The sequence below is a fragment of the Hypomesus nipponensis genome, chromosome 14, assembly GCF_054491055.1.
Source record: "Hypomesus nipponensis isolate SF chromosome 14, ASM5449105v1, whole genome shotgun sequence".
Lineage (NCBI taxonomy): Eukaryota > Metazoa > Chordata > Actinopteri > Osmeriformes > Osmeridae > Hypomesus > Hypomesus nipponensis.
Window position 1 is genome coordinate 6,672,330 of NC_140374.1, and position 18,071 is coordinate 6,690,400.

At 44.8% G+C, this 18,071-nt stretch overlaps 1 protein-coding gene across 5 annotated transcripts in view; it reads right to left on the bottom strand.

Moving 5' to 3' along the window:
- Positions 1-3,403: 3,403 nt before the first annotated feature.
- nrcamb (neuronal cell adhesion molecule b) overlaps positions 3,404-18,071 on the bottom strand; it is a 59,396-nt gene continuing 44,728 nt past the window's right edge. For 2 of the 5 annotated variants that reach the window (XM_084671603.1, XM_084671601.1), the window contains 15 exons: positions 17,585-17,751; positions 17,057-17,204; positions 16,835-16,959; positions 16,486-16,515; positions 15,526-15,627; positions 14,869-15,066; positions 14,627-14,697; positions 14,127-14,352; positions 13,735-13,850; positions 13,310-13,514; positions 13,014-13,136; positions 12,248-12,424; positions 8,432-8,563; positions 8,180-8,258; positions 3,404-5,660 (listed from right to left, as the gene is read on the bottom strand). In XM_084671603.1, coding sequence (XP_084527729.1) covers positions 5,423-5,660; positions 8,180-8,258; positions 8,432-8,563; positions 12,248-12,424; positions 13,014-13,136; positions 13,310-13,514; positions 13,735-13,850; positions 14,127-14,352; positions 14,627-14,697; positions 14,869-15,066; positions 15,526-15,627; positions 16,486-16,515; positions 16,835-16,959; positions 17,057-17,204; positions 17,585-17,751 — 2,137 coding nt within the window. In that variant the 3' untranslated portion in view covers positions 3,404-5,422. Of the gene's footprint in view, positions 5,661-8,179; positions 8,259-8,431; positions 8,564-9,378; positions 9,535-10,323; positions 10,447-10,876; positions 10,946-11,470; positions 11,507-12,247; positions 12,425-13,013; positions 13,137-13,309; positions 13,515-13,734; positions 13,851-14,126; positions 14,353-14,626; positions 14,698-14,868; positions 15,067-15,525; positions 15,628-16,485; positions 16,516-16,834; positions 16,960-17,056; positions 17,205-17,584; positions 17,752-18,071 lie in introns of all 5 variants that reach the window. The other 3 variants (XM_084671604.1, XM_084671602.1, XM_084671605.1) reach the window with 2 other exon arrangements.

Below are 18,071 nucleotides of genomic sequence, written 5' to 3' on the forward strand. Positions count from 1 at the left end.
TCTAGTGGTGGAACATTGCTGGAAAGGATGTCCATAGTTAATATTCAAAAGAAGAAATGTTGCAGCATTGTCTATGGCCCCTTTAGGATTTTTGATAGCAATTCCAGATGTGTTGTTTCATCTAAACATGCGCACAGTAGTACGCAAGCATGGGGATCATGGATGTGAATGACATTGTCTCATTTCAGTCTTCTGGCAGGGTGGCACCCTGTGCTCTCTGTCTGGGGAAAAGGAGAGGAGGCAGTCTCATACAGAGGGAGGAGGGGTGAAGATGTAGAGGTGGTGGAGGGGGGGGGGGGGTATGTTGTGATTTAGCCCCACTGATCCCCACTGGGACACAGCCCAAAGTATCTCCCTCCCGTTCCAAATCCACATGAGACCCGGGGTGTGTTTGTAGAGGGGGGCAGGTGATAGTGGTGGGGGGAAGTATAATCCCGAACTGCATACGGTATGTATTAGCGAGGGGGAGAGAGGGGGCATTAGTGTCAGATCCACAGAACAAAGCGCTCTCACTTTATGTATCTCCCACCCAGTGGTGATATGATAGTAGGGGGAGAGGCCCTGTATTAGAATGCCTTTCCCTCTATGTGTTGGGGGAGATGGTGCCCTCTCTAGACAAACATCCTGAGGAGAATGACAGGCTCAGAGGAATGGGAGGTATCGTTTCAGGATTGTAAGCAATATGTGGATGTCCATTTTGGGAGAAGGGCAGCTACCCTCAGATGGCTCAGTGTGTGGTGGTCTGATTGTGTGCGTGTTGTTGTGTGGTTGTGTGGTTGTGTTTGTGTTGTTGGCAGGCACATCATTTGCTAGCCATATGGAAATGTCACAGAGCAATCATAAACAATTATGCCCCCACCTTTTAGGTCTGTGCAAAAGGCCACATTTACATACGGACACAAAAGACCAGTCTCTCACATCTCAGAAGCTCAAAACCTCTGATCACCCTTAAAACACCAATGTCTAGCGACCCTGTTCTGTTTCTTGCTAAACATTTCCAATGATCAAGATGGTTGACTCTAAACATCAACCTCCTCTCTTTAATGACGATCATTCTGAAGTTGTTCATTTGGTCGTTAACCTCTTTCTGTGTGGTCAAAAACCAGGCCTAACAATTTAAGAATATAAAGGAGACTTAATGGGGAGTGCAACCTCCCACATATCCCTCCACTGAGACTTTTCCACCCCACAGTAAATCAGGGAGCTGGACTGAAAGGAGGCGGGCAGGGATAATGGATGTCATGGCAGACATAGTGTCGACTCTGAGGATCCTCTGAGGATTGGGATAAGAAGAAGAGGGAGGGGGGCGATGGTGGAGGAGAGGGAGAGGGGAGTGGAGGAAGGGAGAGGAAAGGAGGACGAGGGGCGTGGGGGTGGGGAGCAGAGGGGAAAAGGACAGCTGCTTGTTTGGTGGTAATGATCACCAATGAACACACAGATAATTTGATTCTGCTGCGATGAAAATGAATAGCCAAGGCTCTTACAGGAAGTGCCTGATGTAAGGGACTGGGAATGTCAACAAAGGAGAAAACAACACAGTCTTTATGGGACTGTACTATTTCCTGACAGGGGGGTTGATCTGCTAGTATGGGTGGGATTTGTGGCCATAAGAAATGGATGGGTAATGCAGTTTTGACTATTTCACTTACATTTACATTTAGCAGACGCGGCTTACAGAGCGACATACAGTAAGTACAGGGACATTCTCCCCGAGGCAACTAGGGTGAAGTGCAGAGCACAGTCATTTTTCCACAGCGGGGAATTGATCCAGCAACCTTCTGATTACTAGCCCAACTCCCTCACCGCTCAGCCATCTGACATACACGTGACATACAGTATGAAGGTTATCATCCTAATAGATGATTTATTGGTCATTATACATGTGGCTATCATACATGTCATAATCAAATTACCGTAACTTGCTGTGCGATTTACAGTATCAGAGTTTCTGATGAACATTTCTGCAGGTTGTAGTTTCACTGTATTGGTTTTGGGATTCAGGCTGGAAACAGCCCCATGTTACCTCTGCTCATCAGTAAGATTTTTGTATAACCACTAGAGGACAGTCAAGGCAAATTAAAAAACAACCATATGACAATGACATGTAGATTCCAAAGACAATTGGACAAGGAACCAAAATCAGAACTGGGAGTTTAACATTTGCTGTATTTGTAAGCATTCTCTCCGATTGACATGGCAGCAGCAGTAACCTGCAATGGGTAAAATATTTGACTGCATTTCCAAAATGCAAATTTTGGAATTTCTCTTTCTCTGAGAACATCTCGGCTCATTTACAGTAAATGTGATTTTCTTGGAATACAGTTCCCCTTCTACTGACTACTAAAAATACAGAGAGCACATCCGTGAAATCAGCCCAATGGTTTCTCCCCTGCTGAACAGGGCTCTGAGTGAACAGAAGGCTGTGTTCTTCCCAAAATGAGAGACGTGTCCAAGAGACACCCACCAGTCATCTCTGCTTTCTGAGACCAGCACTGTGTGATTCTCTACCAGATGGCTGGGAGGGGGGGGGGTTGTCCGCAATTACACCCCGATATGACCATAATAGAAATGGAAAGCAGCAGGGGTGAATGCCCAAAGATGTACTGTAGCTGAACTGCCAAGTGACATAAGGACCTTCTTTCCCGTTTACTTTGAACACACTTTAATTCTACAATACTGGTTGTCTGGTTGACTGACTGTTTGACTGGCTGGTTGCCTGACTGGCTGACTGACCTACTGGATGACTGGCTAGCTGACTGAATGAATGACTGACTGGATGACTGACTGGCTGGCCAACTGACTGACTGACTAGCTGGCTGACAGACTGCATGACTGACTGACTGACTGACTGGCTGGCTGGCTGGCTGGTAGACTGACTGACTGACTGAATGACTTAGTAACTCTGCCATCCTCCCTGACACTCAGCAGGGGGCTGTGATGTATCTGTGTGTTCTTTCTACTTTTTCCTGTCATGGAGTGTGTCTGGGCTAGGAAAAACCATGTAAACTCCAATGTGTTTTCACACAATTATTCCCACCAGATTTTCGTCTAAAAATAGCCCAGAAGAATAAATAAGGTGTTTTTTAAACCACAACTCACAGAGACATACAGTATTCACCTCACAGACTCTCCTGCCTCAGTGAGGGAGTTACAGGATCCTTATTGTTGTTGTATGGAGTATGTTTCCATCCCTTTTGCCTAGGCCTGTTATGGAAGAATCCTTACTGGTGAGACACTAGATGATTATAATAGAATATAATATTTATGAAGACATTATGTTGTCCTTATCAGAAAAAATCCCACTGTATCGTCTTTGTCACTTCATCAACCACCACACAGTGTGTCCCAAAATGGAGGACAACCACATAATGAAAAGCATGAAAAAGATAAAACAGAGATCAAATCAGATACTTATATTTCTTTATTTATTCATTATATTTCAAGTTGCTTGAATGTCATCCTTGCACTAAGTGGATAAACTTAAATAGAAATGGAAAGGGAAATAAACTGTTAGTACAAATCTTGAAACTGTTTTTTCAATAGAAATCATTTTGTGATACTGTCACAAGAAGTTGCATGACTTTGGCAGACTACGGAGCTGCTTACACTGTAACACTGTAACACAAGAAAGCAAAATGATAGCATACTGTACATGGTCTGGAGCATTCTATGTATTCAGTATTGTACACAAAAGATGGAACTTCGGAAACACAACTACCTAGGGCAGACAATACCATCCAAATTGAAGGTCGACAATTGACTCAAGTTAGTCAAAATGTATAATGTTCACAGCAAAAGAAAAGTAAAGAAAAAGTATTCTATAGAAGTCTGTATTGAGCACAGGCCTTTCAGCACGTCAGCCCATCTCATGCACATCACTGCCTCAGAGGCAGCCTGGTTGTCGTCATTAGCTCTGGTTTCTGTACTGGCAAATAGAGTATGTGTACAAATTCAACAAATAATCTACATTAGACAAAAAACTTGATGCAAGTTAAGAAAAAAAAATCTTGATTCCATCCTCTCATCTCAAAGGCTCTAAAATGGAGTTAGTACAAGTGAACAGGTCTTGCCTAGCATGGATTATATACTTGCACGCACACACTCACTCATGCACACACACAAACACACACACTGCAGAAATACAATCGAACATGGACAACCAAACTTTTAAAAGCAGAGCAATGTTTCTAACAGAATATGCATTGACCATGTCCAATACCGTTGCTGTAAGCTGCTTGTTTAAAGGAAAGAACATTCAGAATCTGACACAAGCACTGGGGAGTTGACTGTATGAATTATATTCCCTTATTGATGGACTCCTTCCCCTTTCAAGCTTAACTCATCTGTATGACTGCACAGTCCTATCGCTTTTCACCAGTTCCAGTCACTGAACTGGAAAAATAATTTGGGGGGAAACAGGACCAAATCAGCATTCTGTTTAAAGGCACTGTTTGCTGAAGGCCATCCAGCACTTGGCCTTTGAGAAGAAAAAAAATAGTTTGAGTGAACATGCTCACATGCCCTAAGCTCCTGCAATGGCCTGAAGGTCAAGGTCATGTGACGTGGAGCCTAAAAAGGCCGCAAGGGGGGCAAAGGTCATGATGAGGTCATGGCACTGAGATAGAGGAGGTGCAGCATGCCATGCAATCAGATGTGCAGTTCATTTCCAATCATCAACACAGAGGTAACAAGTGAACACATGGGTGTAGCGAAGGATGCAGCAAAGCATGCAGCCCAGGAAGTAGACAAAGACGTGTCCACTATGTCTACGAGCTTGAAGTGTCCATCTCTACTGAATAATACTTTAAGACGCTTATGTACAAACTGTACATGATGAATTTCTCTTGACCTACTGTTTGTATATACATAACCCCATCTTGCTGTATAATTTAATTTACAACCACTTCTCTGGAAGAAGAGAGTCTAGACAATGATGTGCCTTCGATACATAATGAATAACATCATAATAACAATGTCGAAAAACCCAATCCTTAAAATAAATTCCGGATAGCCTACAATCCCCCGTATAATATTCATGTCTGTTATTTTCAATGTGTTAAAAGGCTGCTGATAACTGTTCAATGTTCATGCACTGTATAATCCCCAGACTCCCATTGCTGCTCTAACACTCCAAAGTCAGTAATCAGATGAACCAAACCCAGAGCTTTCTCTGCATCCTTCCACACAGCCACTGTTTCCCAACGCTGGGCACCATTTCTCCACTCGTCTCCAGGGTCAGTAACAGCCCCTCCAGCCGATGAGTGCCATGTCTGGCAGTGTGGTCGGGATGGGCATGTGATGAGAAGCCATACAGCGTTGTTATGGTACTACCGTGGGCGACAAGTGAGAGAGATGGGTGAACGGGGGTGGGGGGGGGGGGGGGGACAGTCACTGGAGCGCCTCCTACTGGACGTCTGCCTGGCTACACGAATGAGTTCATGGCGTTATTAACCGGAGAGGGAGCCTCGGAGCTCTCGTGGCCCTCGCCGGTGTCCCTCTCCCTCTTTCCGCTATACTGTCCAATAAACGAGCCGTCCTCGTTGAACTGTCCGTCTCCAGCATCCCCGTAGTCAACTAAACTGTCGTCACTGTCGCCTCTCTTTACCGTTCCATTTGACGACGTGCGGCTCCCTTTTAGCGGTTTATGGTCCTCAGAGTCACTATAGGAAATAACAACATGCGGGTGTTACAGGTGGAATGGCAGCAGATGACACAAGCAGTTATGGGACCTTTTTTTAGCTGGAGCATTTGTGTTTTCGATTGTATGTCATTAACAATTATAATGTCATCAGGTCCCTATGAATAACTTGGCAGCTCAATCAATCAAGTTTTTGGTTGGAACTGGAATTTATCATCAAATGTAATGTTTTAACGTTTCACTGTATGAGAAAATTCATAAATCTTTTAGATTTTTTTATGTGTGAAGTTAGAATTTCATTTTGCCCCAAGTCTAAAAAAAGTCTAGCTAGATGTGAGAAATAAGTTGGTTTCCATCTCGCAACAGGGGAACACAGAACAAGCAGATTCATATACGTACTTTCCCCTGAAACCAAATCATGACGTGGAATACAGGTGTGCATGTTTTGACATAACCACTTTTCCCAACAGAGGTTGCAATGAAAACAGAAAATCCAAGGCAATGATGTGAATGAGGGAAAAGCAACATTTCAGCCAACAGTTCACAGGCACAGATAAACACTCTTGTGCCAATTACTGTAAACAAAACATCTGCAAAGAAATCTTTCTTTGGACATCAGTTAGTCAACACTCAGACTGATGTGAAGTGAATCCTTCCTTCATAAAGCGTTCATAAAATTGTCATACTGCTATAACCCTACACAAGTTACAACTAGTAGTAATGGTAGTTACTAAGAAAAAAAAATAAGATCCCAAGAAAATAGATTGCTTAACCAAAAATAGGTGTTTGACATTCTTATGAAGGCTTTATGGCAGTGCACGATGAAGGATGACAGTGGTGATTCTAACCCTGGGAGGGTTCGACACAGCACGGTTTTTCTCCACAGGGACAGCACTGTACCTCCTGTTAGAGACAGACAGATGAGCTCATCCTCCACGTGCTAGTCTGTCCGTCTTACCTTCCCTGAGACCTACATCCTCTCATACACAGAGTGCAGGAGGAACACACACAGGGGCCACACGCACACACACACAGCTCGGAGACCGCCACACAAAAAATGCATCCCCCCCATACAAGTATGCACACACAGATACACACACAGTACTGTACAGACTCACACACATTTGTGTACGTGTGACTGCATTTCCATTACTATGCATTAAGTACAGCACCCACACGTCCATACGTTTAAACATCTCACGTAATAAAACATTGTATTTGATATCTACATTACTAGTATGAGTACAATACATGCTTTTGCAAGCCTATAGTCAAATAAAAACAGTTTGGGTGAGTAAAGTTATGTCTTTATTGACATAAAGCTCCAGTGGACCTTGAGGAAATGGCATATCTTATCACAAAGGCACTATATTGTACGTTGCCTTGAAACGTATGGTCTGATCTACTCTGTTATTGGACTTGAAAACCTTGGTCTATCACAGCTCTAATCATACTAGATGGAGTTATCACTTTAAAAAGTGTTGGTTGTCCTCAGAAAAGGAATGGCGTCTACAGCCGGTTGTTAAAATGGTAATAAATCAGCACTTGAACAGTAAACTAGGCGCCGGTCACTTCCTCAAGCATGCCAATGAATTGATATACTATTTATTTATACATATATACTGTACATGTCTAAAATATCATCCAGGACATTATTGCCTACAGTGAGTTTTATAAGGTTTCCACACCATGCACATCAAACAACATTATATAGATAGATACTTTAGATATATATATGTACTGTACCACAGCACAGAATTTATGGAACAGATATAGGTTTAAATACAAAAAAGTAATATCAAATATAAAAAAAACATTGTATAAATTGATTGGAAATTACAAAAGAATCAAAAATCACGTGTTATACATATGTAAAGTGCTAAATTTTTCATATTGTTGCGTGCATCAATGAAGCAGTCTAGAAAGGAGAATGCTAGCAAGCATAGCTAGATTACTGTTGTTAGCTTATCATGGTAATGAGAGATGGCCAGGTATGCAGATATCTATACATTAATCATGTACTGTATACTTATTATACTCTGTATCAGAGATTACATTACAAGCATTAACTGATCTGCTTTGATGAAAGATCAGGAGAGTTTTGTATATTTGTGAGTCTGGAATACTGCAAAATGATTTGGGTAATATCCTTGGATGAGTTTCAAAATCCTCCCAAAAAGGTATCCCTGAATTTGTGTCCTGCTTCCTGTGTAATGTGACACTGTTAAACACTCACACAATTTCAATTCAGGCACACAATCCACCAGCACAGAGAGCAGAGTACAATACTGTTCATGTCCCGCCTCTGTCACAAAAGACCCAAATGAAGAAGAGGCTTGTGCTTTTCAGTGGCTCCAGTGAGCTGCACTGCTCCTTCATGCTCTAAAGATGTCCTGGGGAAATTTGTGTTCGAGGTGGAAGTCAGCTCTGAGGATGGAGAGAGAGAGGGGGGAGGGGTGGGGTGGGGGGCTGGGCTGGGCCTTGGAGGAGGAGGGCTGGTTAAGGGCACGGGGTTCCAGAGGGCAGAGTCGGTTTTCTCACCTGTATTCCCCAAATGTGCAGTCATCATCTTTCATGGGCTGGAACTCTGGATCAGTGTGAGCATCCTCCTTCTCTTTCACTGGAGGGAGGCAGGGTTAGCAGCGTTAGGAAGGCATGAGGAGGTGGCCGTTGAGGAGGCGTGGTCTGTGTGACTATGACGCATGTGTGTGTGTCTGTGTGAGATTTGAGTGCATATGTGATTTTCTACGTGTATGTATATGCGTGTGATTTGATGTGTGTGCGGGAACAGACCTGGGTATTTGCCTCCCTTGTTCCTCTGGATGAAGCAGATGATGAGCAGGACAAGGATGAGGAGAGCGATGGCGCACATGAGGCCGATGAACCAGCCCTGAGTGGCGATGTCTACCTGTCTGCTAGCCATAGCTGACCACCATGGAGGCAGGGAGGGAAGGGCACAACTAACCATTAATTAACGGCCAATTTCTCTACCTAGAATCGCAAACAGCACCAATTCCCGTCTCGTCCACCCATTGTCATAATTTTGTTAAATATGGACCAACAGCTTGTTGGGGAAATGCAACATGTTGCATTAGTGTTTTAAATTAGTTTCAAATTGAACAGATGTAGTTATAAACTTTTGCGGAGAATGAGTCTTAAAATTAGACATCTGTGGATGGGTTACCAGCGATGAATTACAAACTAATGAATACACCGTTTTATATGTAGGACAGCTTGACATTTAGATGTGATTAATGTGTACCTTCACTTCACACTCATCACCTCATGCACACACATACACACGCCGAGCGAGCACACTCTAATGTTAACCCCTCGGGAAGGGAAAATTAGGACGGAAATTAAACAACGCCACATCCATCCATCTTCTTCGTGCAAAGAATCCTCCTCTTCATGAACGCCTTAAGAATGCTATCACACACGACGCCGGCTGCGTCAGTTCAGGTTCAATGACAAACACACAGGATGGCATCATGCAGTGCCCTACGGTACCTTATCTACATCGCTACTGAACATGCCTACGGTCAGTTTCAATAAAAAGGTGATCACAACAAATACAAATGAAACAAGAACTGTTAAATCCCACGCCGGGCTTGGGACAACAAGCAGAGAGAGACACAACAACGACACGACTGATACACAAGCTTGACTATTCACACCACACAGTGCAAGGCAAGGCAGGGCTTGGCAGAGGTGACCGCCCTGCAGTCGTGCTGCCTCACCTGGAACCGTGACCAAAAGCTCCTCCGAGTGGTGCACCGCCTGGTCGGCGTGACCCCTGGCGACCACACGCACCCTATAGGACAGACCCTCCTTTAAGCCCCTCAGCAAATAGGTCTGAGAGCCATTTACATACTCTGTGTGCCACTCCTCTTCACCTGGGGGGGTGCAGGGAGAAAGGTACTTTCACATGTGAGACCAAGTGGGATGGAGGTCATGCAAGGATGGTTCTCTCTTCTTAGGAACTCAACTGATATAAAAGGTGTGCTGCTAAACAAATAAAATGTCATGTAAAATACTCTATCGTGAGGTAGAATCATACTGACAATTAAATGCAATGATAGGAATTCTACAGTACTGTATATTAGACGCTATACTTTATGTACAGAAGTTATGCTCGAGAATTGTATGGTATGGTTATGGTAAATATGGCATTGGGATTTCCATATTGTATGTCTCACTGAAAAAAATGTTATTTTACTAAAACCTACAATGATTCTGATGAGAGTGTGACGTGGCCTTCATAGCTAGCTACATTGGAACTGAAGGAATGATACATGCTCCTGTAGATACTTTCTATACTGTACATAGAATGGGTTAAGTATAGGTGTGAGAGAATCATACTGATAAAGCAGAGTTGGGTTTTCATTCTCTGAATACCAAACATCTTTATGGCCGGTTGATGTGGCATTTCTCTATGTTTTTTCTGCAGAGGCGTGTGCCAGCTGTTTGAAGGACAAAACCAGTGTTCTGGCCAAAATATCGTAGATGCTAAACCATTATTCCAATTACAGCCAAATTGTGTTCATCACATCAGGCCCAAAGGCAGTAGCCAATCCCGTCCTCCCTATCATTGTTTCTGTGCACCTGCACCAGCCAATTACAGAGTAGGAGTCTCTTGCCACCCGTGCATGTGTTGGAACTCGTGGATATGGAGGAGTGCTTACTGTTCATTACTAGGTACTCTACATAAACGTCTTTCTCCAGGCCCCAGTATTCCCAACTGATCAGAGCCCCGTCCTGTCCCAGCGAGGAGTTAACGTTCCCAAACGCTGGAGCGGTCGGAAGCGCTGAGCACACAGGAGAGAAAACAGCGATCAAGCTCTAACTCGAGGTCGGACCAACACCAACAATTAGCCAAACCCTTCTTGTGTTTCTCTGGGATGATTCCCCGTTATAATAACGTGTGATTCTCTACACCTTCCTAAGACTCTTCTACAAAATACAATCCCTAAGGTAGCTATACTATTACAACTGGAATCAGGAAACCTGTATAACAGCAGGCTATATCAGCGTAGATTGCGTATTTTAACGTGCGTACATATCTGTACTTATCTGTACATATCTAAACTGTCATCCCAAGATAACACCTAAATAATGGAGAACCGTTAACTCCTGCAGACAGATTGAAACGGGTACACAAACAAGAGGAACGAACATGTAGCTAAGAACATCCTCGGGTTAGCTTCTACAAGACACTAATCACAAGGACTAGAGCACCTGTTCCCTTGTGGTGGTGTGGGTGGCGTGGAGGATGCCGTGCTATGGGGTGTGAGGGCTCAATGATCCCTGCAACAACATGGAGAGGAATAAGGAACACCACACACACACACACACAACACACACGTGCACACACACGCATACTTAATACGCAAACACAGCAGCATCAACCCAAGGTAGAGGCAGGCAGTGAGGTGGTTACAGAACATATAGTAGTGAGCATGCTTGCGGTGCAAACAAACAATGCTCTGCATGGGGAAAGCGCCGGAAAACATAGACAATTGACACTCACAGCGGGGTGAGAGGGGGAACTGTCAAGGGCTGCATAACACACACATAAACAAGCTCCTGCTTTGAAGAGTTTTCTGGCTGTAGGACGAAAACTGCAAGACTTGAAACATCTCATCACATCTCTACTGTATCTTGTCATAATGCTTTCAAGCTCCCAGGGTGGGGCCTTTGAAATGCGTATGGTCCTACTGGGCAGGAGGGGTGGATGCAAGGGCTCGGGCTTTCAAAGGGAGGGGAGTGCTGCTCTTTGAAGCCAAGTCTATATGAGGGAGCATGCATAGCTTGGAGGGCTACTGCAGATACCTGGGCCCACATCTACTGTAGGCTGGTGAATTAAAGCTTAGAGAGAAACAGGAGAGAACACGGTCAATACGCCAGGATGATCCACATCTTCACTACTATGCACTGTCCCAGTCAAGGTGAAAGAGGATCAACATGCATCATGGATATAGGCATAACTTGTGGAGCATTTGACTATAAATCAAATGTTCTAATCCCCCACTGTCCTTGCTAAGTGAACATATCACAAACAAAGTTGAATTGGATCACACGTTCAGGATCTTCTAGAACTCCTACTGATTAAACTGGACCATGTCATGCTTAGGCCAGTGCGCATTGTAAACATTGACCAATCACAGTCTAAGATTCTGTGTGTCCACAAACTGACATAAGCCAGAGGTCCACTAGCTGTTATTTGAACACAACATACAAACAGAGCACTATGCCTGACAAACATGTTCAAGACAAAAAAAACATCTGCTTTTTATCATCCACAAAACCACTATTACACTTTATATTTCATTAGTTATGTACATAACATTACACATGCTGTATATGTACACCAACATGCACACAAACACTGCATGCATACAATTTGCACACATACGTATACACAGAATACACACAACATCTTGTATGACCCTGAGATTGGATACCACAATGATGTGTGGCCTGTGGACAGAAAAACTAGCTCCCCTACACCCTGGCCGTATCTCCAGTTACCAAGCTGAACACTGGAAGTACACTGCTTTGCTAAATGTAAACTCATCTACAGCAGTCAGTCAGTTGATGAACACTTACCTTCGTCCATGATAGTGATGGCCTCCTCTGTAATGGCGGGGCCTGCCCCCCTGTTTGTTTTGGCATTGAAATAGAACTTGTAGCGTGTGCTGTACTTGAGGTTGAGCAGAGTGACCGAGGTCTCGTTGGGGGGCAGGGCCAGCTCCACCACTGGGCCCAGCTCATTGGAGTTATTGACTAGAGAGGAGGGGGCAGGGCGGGTTGGAGGAGTATAGCGAGATGGGACAGGTGAAGGGGAGGGGAAAGGGGATGGAGGGCGGCGGAGGGTTAGGGGGGAGGAGCAACGAGGTGGGGATGAGTGGGTAAAAGGGAGAGGTGAGGAGAAAAGGGTGCAGGTAAGGGTAGAGCCAAATGCGGCGGGTAGAGGGAATGAGGGGATGGAGAGATGGGGGATTGAAAGATGGAGTGACACCAAATGATCTATTAGTGACATATTAAAATGGCTCAGAAGTTGTCACAACCATAGCCAAATGGATGGAGGACTGTGATGCCGCCATCAACAATCCCCCCCTCCAATACCCCAGCTACGTTTTTGATCATTTCCAGTCTATAAAACTGAAGTGAACACCTAACTCATCAACTAGACATAGACAAACATGACAGACTTAATTGAAAAAAAGATCACCTTACCCTCAAAAGTGAACTGCACATGGTCAAAGACTGAGACACTGATAAGCCATCGTAGTGAATTTAAAACCCTGACAGTGACTAGCTCAACCTGTTGAGCTTATTGAATTAGCTAGCACCCTTCTCCCCGGAGGCTCACCTGTCTGGTATCTGAGAGTGTAGCCGGTGAGGTGCCCGTTACGGTTGTGGGGAGCGCCCCAGCTCAGAGTCAGGGAGTCCAGGTTGGGGTTGGTGATTCTCAGGAAAGACGGATGCCCTGGAACTGCACCAACGCCAGAAACAAAACAACATGTGACAACTGATAACTCTTTCAGGCTGCACGTACCATGGACTTGTTGCTAATGCTAATGGATAAACATAGCAATGAAATTACTATAGAAGGGGTTATGTATGGGGTTCCGTTCAGACGTATAGAACATGAGTGGCGATCCGTACCTCCCTCTGGAGTCTCAAAGTGCTGGCTGGTGCTGGCAGGTCCCTCTCCCCTGCTGTTGTAGGCCCTCATGTTGAAGGCGTAGAGGCTAAAGGGCTCCAGGCCAGGCAGCATGCCACGGCTCTTGTTCCCGCTGAAGAGAAGGACTTGTTGCTCCACGTGGTGCGAGTTGTGTTTGTGGAGGCTCTGTTCCTTCCAGTAGTACAGCTGTGAAACACACACGTGTGCACACGCGGGAAATCAGAGGACAATCAAACAGACCAGTCCTAGGTTTTAGCCCGAGGGAAGACCAAACACAGATAGGGCCAGAGGGTTTTCCTATTTTGGTCCCAAGGGGGTGGAAAAAGGCCCATGTCATCTTTGAGACCTTGTGAGGAGGAGTGAGAGCCTTGTCACGTCATGGTGTGATGGATGTGGTGCACTGTACCTTGTATCCCTTCAGGCGGCCCCGTACAGATTTGGGAGGGACGTGTTCCCAGTGGATCTCGGCTAGGGTGCTGTTCAAGACTATGACCTGGACGTTGTCTGGAGGCGACTCCGGTACTGCAGCATAGCAACACAGAAGACTTCATGTATACAGACTGGTTCAACGCTGGTTCAGATAGGAAATGTGAAACATTTTCCTTTTCCACAAGGGTTTAGGGTGATTGTACATGGTGACATGTGGGCATCTGTGAACCCCTCTGTGACATTGCTGGTAAAAATGGCTGCACAAATCAAATTTGATCCAATTTCATTATGGAAATGTTTCAGTCAATGGTAAATCTTAAAAGGTAGAAACAACGAGGTCAAAGTTGACAAGATAGCGGCCATACTCACGGTCCTCTCCCGAGTAGCCAATGACAGTTGGGGGTTCAGGTCCAGGCCCGTGCTCGTTCAGAGCTTGAACCTTCACTTCGTAGGGGACAAAGGTGGGTGTCCCGGAGACCACAAACTTGGAGACATTAGCCACGGTCACTGAGCTCCACTGACTGTCCACCTCCTTCTGTCTCCACATGACCTTATACTGCAGGCCACGGCCGTTGGACTGAAGACCCAGCAATGGCTGGAGGGTGCGAGGCAGAACATGTACAAACTTTAGGCGAATAATTCTTTTGGGTCCACAACATAAAAAAAATGAATTTTAGCAAAATGTCTGATGTGTTAGCCGCAAAGTGTATACAGAATGTAAAGCAGAAGATCGCGGATCAGAAGTGCAAAGTTCTATCAGTATCTTGGTGGTCAGAGTCCAGCAACAATCAGACCCACTGCAAAGTCACCACATCCCAGTTATGATGAAAAAAAACGTGTAGACACGAGCCGTTGGTTTCATCCCTCACCTTCCATGAGATGACAAGGTTGTCAAGTTCGGTTCCATGACCTTCCACTTCTGACGGGTTCTCGTCAGGCGCTAGATGAGACGGAGGAAACAAAACAACGACATATTATGGGATGGACCCCAATGAATAAACAGAATGCATACCACAGTATATGAAAGCCAGCCAACAGGCTCACAGGTAATCGACGGACGTGTCTCATCCTTCGTGTATTGATCCAAGACCAAACAGTAGCTCACACACACCTGCTGGCCGGGTCTTGTACATCCTAGAGGGGTAGCTGGGCTGGCTCAGGCCCACAGCGTTGAGGGCCAGGACTCTGAAGGTGTAGTGGACGTAGGGGGAGAGCTTCAGGTGGGCCGTGGTCCTGGTGCCTGGGATCTCCGTCATGTTGTGCCAGTGGCCATGATGGTGCAGGGAGTCCTCGTACTGGATGATGAATTCTGTGTAAGAGAGGTTGGTAAAGGAGATGGTGAAGGGATGAAGGATTGAAGTTCATTCACAGGTCACAATTCACAGTTACGTATTGATGACACAGATTTCAATTATCATTCAAATTAATATGAGATTTTTTAAATGTATTATTAATCACAATTAACAGAGAAAACCAGGATGATGGATCATCCCAAAAAACTTACATATGTCCTGTACCCATACAATCAAATCTGTAAAAAATGGCATATGGAACTAGGGAGAGCAAACATCACTAGCAAATACTCTTAAGCAGTGTCGACATCGTTTGCTCCCTCATCGTGATTAACTAGATTTAATGGCGTTGGTGTTATAATAGCTAGATTATCTTTTCATAATGATAATGATATTAAAAGCATGTTAGGGTACTAAACATTACACATTCACTCATTTCAGCACAACCACACACACACACGCACACACATACTCACTCTGGATGGGGCTGTTGTATTCATTCCCAGGGATCCAGGTGAGCTGGACACTCCTGTCTCTCTGGTCAGTCAGTTCCAGGTCGGTCGGAGGGTCCGGATATTCTGAAGAAGAAGAACCAGGTTCAGAACAACAAAACTGCATTCACTGCTCAGATGTCAGGATGCTGTTGCCACGCCATGCCACAAACTGTAGGGAACCAGTTGAGATCCCTTTCGAACAACATGTCAGCAAATTATGGACAAGGATAAAAAATGGATTCAAAAGGCTGTGCTCCCTGAGGGCAATGCTGCTCATAGCTGATATTTGGATCTCATCAGAACCATGATTATTTTGACATGCACCGTGTCAAGTTTTGATTGCACATCAAAAATGTCCAAACTGGAGTGATGTGTCAACAGATAACCAAGGGATCCTGGATGACACAGAAGCTTAGCAAAGCAGACACGTACACTGATGATGTGGTAGGGATGCTTAGCCCCAATGACGAAGCAGCATGTGTGCTGGGTGCCAAAACGCACTTGACGGAAAAGGGAGAACTTCAGAGGCGCCCTGCTGTGAGGCAGGGGAGGCGGCAGCTTAACAAACACTGTCTGGATTCCAAGGCAGTTGTAATTACAGCACAGTCTGGGCCCACTCTCCTGAATCGGTGATGTATGGACTTGACACATGCAAAACAACATGCAGCCTCTAAATACGGAAGAGATATGCATGTTTAAAAGTAAAAGAAGGAAGGGAAAGCCTGAAATGCAAAACAAGCCAGTGGAAGATGGTGATTCGATATCAACGCGATGGTCTTTTGTGTCTGTCAGGATGGGAAACTGATGATGACCAAAAATAAACTCCAATGAGCAGATCTGCAGGTCACAGCATGCTTGAGTGTGCAAACGAGACAGATACATTCTACACACACACACACACAGAAGCTTAGTGGTGTGCTTGTGTGTGTGCTGCTTGTTTACCGTAGGCGATAGCTGGAGTGGGTGTGGCCTCTGCCAGGCAGGAGGGCAGGAGTGAGGTAGGTGAAGGTTAGCAGTTAGTCACACAACGTTATAGACCTATTGTCTCTGTTTCGGCACAGGTGCAATACATATTCTGTTGTCATTTCAGAAGATATTGGATCAATATTTCCATCTCTAAGCCTGAGAGAGTTGCAAAAAGTAATTCCAAAGGTCTTCACGCAACTGTAATATTGAGTAAAAACATCAATATGAGAGGATGCTTGAAGATAAAGGCAGTGATATCTCCAAGGACACTGATGTTGTTCTGACTTACATTGTCATCCCAAGATTTATGAGAAAATAAACATACCAACTACAGTGAGCTTGGCACTGGCAGAGTCCTGGTCCAGACTGGTGTTCATGATGCAGGTGTAGACACCCTCGTCGCTCTCTGTCACTTTTGTTATAGTCAGGCTGTCATTGTCCACCACAAACCTGGCAGTCCACAGACAGACACAGTCAGCATACTACAGTAGCGTACAGTAGATATGTTCAACGGGCTCTGTGCTGAGATGTGAGAATAAATACGGACCTCTCGTCATCGGGCAGTTCTCCGTTGTCCTTCAGCCAGGTGACAGTGGGCAGGAGGGAGGGGTCGTGCTTCACCTTACACTCAAACACCACACTGTTACTCCTCTTCACGACCTTGTACTCCGGCTGCTTCAAGATCCGTGTGGGCTCTGGGAGAAGAGAAGAAGTGTGTCTACAGGGCATCGGAACTAGGTCTCTGCATTCTTCATGGTCCAATTCCTGGATTTAAAGGAATTGGACAGGATTTACAGGCGCCTGAGAGTTGTATTAGTGTCACAGACACATCACGCTCTCGAAAGGCCTTAGGAAATAATTTCCAAGGGCAAAACGAACACTGTACTGATGATGGAGGAACACAAGTTCTCTCATTTACATTTAGCAGACGCTCTTATCCAGTGTAACTTACAGGAAGTGCAGGGAGGTAAAGTCCCTTGCCCAAGGACACAACGTAATTTTTCACTATCGAACCAGCAACCTTCTGATTAATAGCCCGATTCCCTAACCGCTCAGCCATCTGACCCTCTCTCACCCTTGACCTGCAGGTAGACGTGGTTCACAGAGATGCCCAGGAAGTTACGGGCCACGCAAGTGTATTTGCCACTGTTCTGCGCCTGAGCAACATGGATCTCAAGGGTCCCATTGTCATGCAGGATGTAAGGGTCTCCATCCAGGGTGCTGGAGCGGCTATCCTTAAACCTGGAAGACAAGAGGAGAGTATAGCTCAGTGGTAGAGCACTTGACCAACGATCAGCAGGTTCAAATTTCCCTGTACAGTACATTGTTTTGCATGAGCTTTTAAGTTCTCTCCATTAGGAAACTGGAAGAGTAAAACAATTTGTTTAAAGTGTTAACTAATAGTTAGTTGATCCTTTATAAAACATTAACAACACATTATTAAAATGAAAAATAATTAAATAATTCCTAAGCTTATTATTAAAAACGTTGTCAATCATTAATAAACATTCAGAAAATGATTTATTTGACTACTAATACAATTGATAAGGTGTTTGATGACT